This window comes from Limulus polyphemus, unplaced genomic scaffold, assembly GCF_000517525.1.
Source record: "Limulus polyphemus unplaced genomic scaffold, Limulus_polyphemus-2.1.2 Scaffold1922, whole genome shotgun sequence".
Lineage (NCBI taxonomy): Eukaryota > Metazoa > Arthropoda > Merostomata > Xiphosura > Limulidae > Limulus > Limulus polyphemus.
Window position 1 is genome coordinate 90,372 of NW_013667532.1, and position 5,334 is coordinate 95,705.

Here is a 5,334-nt window from a genome sequence, read left to right on the forward strand (position 1 = left end):
GAAGATTAGTATCAAACTTTTGATTTATAAGCACTGGTAAGCTCACCTTTATAATCCTTTAGCAATATACGTTTTTCTTTGTAATAAACTTTTTGCCTCTACTACATAAAGTGTAAGGATGTATAAAATTTATATTTCTGTAAATATTAAAGTATTAAACCACAGCTGAACAACTGTCTTCAGTTAAAACAATAGGATATATATATATAGATGTATTAAATTATTAAGTAATTATCAAATTACTTTCCAAACATTTCTATATTTTCAATAAATACTGCTGACAAACGTTACCAATTATTTTACGTTTTTAACATCCATCATTCCATACTGTATCCTGATAATTGAAGATGGCCACAAAAAAAACAAAAAAAAAACTTCCAGCTCATAACAGAATAAAAAACAATTTCCAGAAGAAGTCCTGTTTAACATATTAGCTGAAGATGTCCATTATAGAAGCAAAATCTATATACAAAAACAACGTTAGATAATGTTCCCCTTCCTTGATTTTGTTATTCAATCCTTAATGTTGTCGTTAGATGCTAACTGCATACTATACTTTGTGGAAGGAAATAACTTACTCATTGAACTTTTTAAGTACTTGTATCTTTAAATTCAAAACCAAAAGTATATATTAAAAAAAAGTAGAAATGTGCCCTGTTTCAAGATCTTTTTCATCTACCTCTTTGAGCAAAAATCCAAAAAGAAATTAGCCCAAGTACATCATTGGACATTTTTTAGTTACCATACCAAAATTTATGGCAATCCAGCCAGCCAAACTCTGGGTGATGGATGCTAACTCATACACATAATCAATCATCTTCAATTTTGAATACGTTCGATCCCATTGGTTAAAGAGTTTATCAAGTTTGATCCCATTGGTTAAAGAGTTTATCAAGTTTGATATCATGGTGTTCTAATGACTTCAGTCAATAATCAGAGTGCTTGAATTATAACTACTTAACAAGAAAAATTTCATAATGAAGGAGGCTTGAGATAATATTTGGTACAGGAAGAATCAGTTAAACTATACACATATGACAAAGTTGGTCAGTGAAGTCTCACTCTTAAAAGGTCCCCCCAACATTGCACAATTCTCTTAATAAGAAGGATAAAATTCATTTAACAATGGGAGTGGCAACTGCCACCACTCTTTCTCAATTCCAGCACTAACAACTTTGTACTTTTGAAATGTGTCCGTACTATAGTATATTTTTTTAGCTAGTTATTTAAAACGTACATGATATAGAACAACATTTCAAAAAGGGATACTAAAGGCAAATGATGAAACAAATTATAAACTCACTTATAGTGTTGGGATTAGGGAGTGTGATTGCATAATCCAGAACTCTGTGGAGAGGTAACGACCGAATCTGTAAACGGTAGCTACTGTCCCCACCTCCCGTAAGATAGACGTAGCAGTCATAATACAACGAAACCTGCAAGAACACAAGAGGTCACTTTTAACTGCATGAAATAAGTATTAGTAGTAGTGGCAGTGTAATGATCAGGAACTTAAAACACAGAAGGAGAAGTTAAGCCTGTCTTATAATGCAACTCAACACTCACAGTACTTGAAAAACCTTCTATTAGTAACAACGAAAAATATTTATTTATTATTACTACTGTATAAGCACAAAGGCAGTATTAACTGAAATTCTTCTTAGTTTTAGTAAGGATGCCAGAAACAATTTAAAAAAATTTATAGAGCAAAGAAGCAAGCTTTCTAATCAAATATAAAAATGTGGGTTATTAAATCCTATTTATATATATATAAACAAAAGTCTGGTTTCAGCACTTCTGCAGTAGGTGAGAAGGCTTAATGTTTTACCTCTAGATGCCATATTTTATACTTGCTAGTGTTCTTGCACACATGGCTATTTCAGGAATTAAAAATCTTGCTCTTTGTGCAACTTTAAAAAGATTTTCTTACCTTGCTTTTAACAGTAGTGTTCCTGAAGTCGAAGATCCTCATACTGGTGTAATTAGATGATTTTTGTTGCATTAAAATAAGGAATCCTTTGACATCTGGGGAAAAGAAAATACATACATACACGTGCATGTGAGAATATATGTTTATCTCAAAGAATTGTAAGTTACAAGATTTGACTAGCGGAGATTGAAATTCATTAGTCATGACATAAATTCAGTAGCAAACAACTAGTTTAAGTTTAGTATTGGCCCCGTGATCCCAACAGGGTAATTTAAATCACAACTATAATAATTGTATTTCATAATTCTTTACATTAGAATGTGTGTGTGTACAACACATTAAAGATTAAATGCATAAACCTTTAAAAGTCTCAAAAATTAAACCTGAATTGTAACAGATTAATCAGGAGTGTTTCACAGATGCAGACTGTATTAATCCTGGTAGAGCCCAGATTTGTTAATTAGTATCATCTCTAGCAAACACACTACTTTTAGTTGTGTAACATTTAACTTCTTATGATTTATATCACACATTCCATATAGAGAATTCAAACACTACTTTAAGTCATTCCAACAAAAACAACAGCATATACTAAAGTCTTTTAAATTAGTTGTTTCTTAAAAGTACATTCCAGAAATAGTTAATTACATGAAATCACATGGTTTTAAAACTATATAATGAAAATAATATGTGTGCATTTTATGTACATTAAAAATTTGCCTATATAATTACAATTTCAATTATAACATACTTTTGAGTTTCTACAAAGAACTTAGAACTCAATAATATAATTTTTTTTAACAAGTTACAGGAAAAAAACACGTACACAAATGAGTAAATGTAAAACACAAAACCCTGCTGTTTCTCTGACAGATGAATCAACCAAAAGCTAACAAACGAAGAATGGTACCATTCCAACCAGTGGTTGTTTAGCGATCATGAAAATCCAAGCAAAATACATCACCGTATTATAAAATAGGTTACTTCGGGGCCAGATTAAAGACTTGAGGATTTAGGGCACAGTTTGTATGGTGCCCTCAGAACTGTGACTTCATAAGTGAAATACAACTCAATAGTACTTATTAACTACAGCTTGTGCAATATATAACCGCAGTCATAGGGTAGATAGATAACATACAAAGTTCTAATTCTAATATTTATAACAAATATTAAGTAATAACAATGAATTGTTTTCTTGAATTGTCAAGCAGCTATTTATGAAAGAACAGGCTGTAAAGAACCGGTTAATGAAAAATTTCAATAGGTTTATATATATAACAACTAAAATCATTGTTGAAAAAATGGCATAATTTCAAAACACATTTTTCAATGAGAAGTCTTGCCCTAACCTTCAGTTTCTCTGACAGACGTATCCCTCCAAACAAATAACAAACTCACATATCCAACCTTAGCAGAAGAGTAATCTCATTATTAAGAGGTTTACTAAGTTGCATGCTAGTTAGTTGGTTTTTGGTTTTTCAAAGGCTTGAACCTCCCAGCCCCCTTTTCCCCAAAGGACAAGTTAGGTACCTAAATGTTTTTTTAAGGGATTAAGTATCACATATTTTTGTTTTAAACTTTTTACCAGAGTTAAAAAATAATTAATATATTTTAATCTCAAGTGTTATTTTTAATTCACCAATGCAAATAAAAGTATAATAGCAATGCAACTAGTAAGTAAAATATATTTGACAAATATAAATAATTAACCAAAATGTTATTGATATCCGTTATGAAGTCAACATTACTTAAATATACAATGTATATCTCCAAAAATACATATAGCACAAGAGATGATCAAAAAATTGACTGGATCTGACAAGTTAGTGATTAACAACCTAACACTAAGACATGTTATAAAATGAGAACAGTAAAGAATATTAAAAGATTCAGAGAAAATTATGAATGCCATCTGGTGTTAGCCAAGATCCAGAAGTTGGCTCGGTAGCAACATCATAGTTCATACATCACTACCACAGAGTCGTGTCAATAAGACTTTTAACTCAAGTCTTTTCTACAAGTCATATATGAAATGACAAATAACTTCACATACACCCACAAAAAAAAAAAAAAAATTCATGGCAGAATCATCAATACCTTCAATAAACACTTAAATATATAAATACAAGTTATAATTCATACATAATGAACATTAGCAAAGAGAAAAGATTCTTACTTTAACTCTGTCCATTGCAATAATGTTGGTAAGGAAAGAGAAATATACATACAATGTAGCTCTGATTAAACAGAGAACATAAAAAAAGTGTGTACATATCTCAGAATTTGTTTCATTATTACTTAAATTTTTTTACAAAATACTAATTTTAACAATTATAATACACATAAAGGATTTGTTTAATAACTATATAAAGTTTGTTGATTTCAACCTAATGGTTCCTGTATTAATTTTTACATATACAAAGAACGATCACAATATATTAAAACTGATTTAATTACAGTTCATATAATCAAATGACTGAAATTCTTTTACATGCAAACCCAATACTTCATCAATCATCATTACATAAATTATTTTTTAAATTACATCATCAGCAGCCTAGAGTCTCAATCTTCTTTTATGCCATTTCAATGCCAAATTATAAAATGTTTAAGTAAAATGTGGACACATACAAAATTAGTCATTACAGCTCGTGTAAGTATTTCTTACCTGATTGTGTAGAAGATAATGTAATATTTAATCCCGTATTACTTATCACAGTTTCAAAAACATAAGCTTCCAATCCAACCTCAAGACCAGCATCTTCTTGTGTTTTTACAACCTGGGGTTCATTTACGATCCAGGACTTTGAAGAAACCATGTCTATGGCTAGAGATTGTCATCAAAATTAGTGTAAAAAGAAATACAAAGAACTCAAAAATAACAAATTTAATAGTGGAGAAAAATAAAATTAAAAAACCCTAGTTTAACCTAAGATCATCAAAGTACAAGAAAATAGTTGCTTAAGATTACGTTTGTTTGTTCTGAATTTTCTGCAAAATTGCACAAAGGCTATCAGCACCAGCTGTCCCTAATTTAGCAGTAACAGACTAGAGGAAAGGCAGCTAGTCAACACCACCTGTTGGACTACTATTTTACCAACAAATAGTAGGACTGACTATCACATTATAATGCCCCCATGGCTGAAAGAGCGTGCTTGTTTGGTGGGACAGGGATTCAAACCTACGACCCACAAGTTGCCAGTCAAGTACCCTAACCACCAGGTCATGCCGGGCCGAGTAGGATTAAACAACACAATTATGTAATCTTTGATAGGTTGTTTAGGCAGAGTATTCATAATGAATCTAAGTTTCAAATGGACAGCAACTGCTTACAAATGTAGAGGACGACATTTCGAAAGTCTTCCACCTTGCCTGAAGACAAAAGGCATAAGACTTTTGATACA

General features: G+C 31.0%; 1 protein-coding gene across 4 annotated transcripts in view; it reads right to left on the reverse strand.

Moving 5' to 3' along the window:
• Positions 1-5,334, reverse strand: part of LOC106465367 — a 26,452-nt gene that overhangs the window by 10,213 nt on the left and 10,905 nt on the right. For all 4 annotated transcript variants that reach the window (XM_022393243.1, XM_022393242.1, XM_022393244.1 and 1 more), the window contains exons 4-6: positions 4,599-4,757; positions 1,931-2,025; positions 1,304-1,436 (exon numbers count right to left, since the gene is read on the reverse strand). In XM_022393243.1, coding sequence (XP_022248951.1) covers positions 1,304-1,436; positions 1,931-2,025; positions 4,599-4,757 — 387 coding nt within the window. The remainder of the gene's footprint in view (positions 1-1,303; positions 1,437-1,930; positions 2,026-4,598; positions 4,758-5,334) is intronic.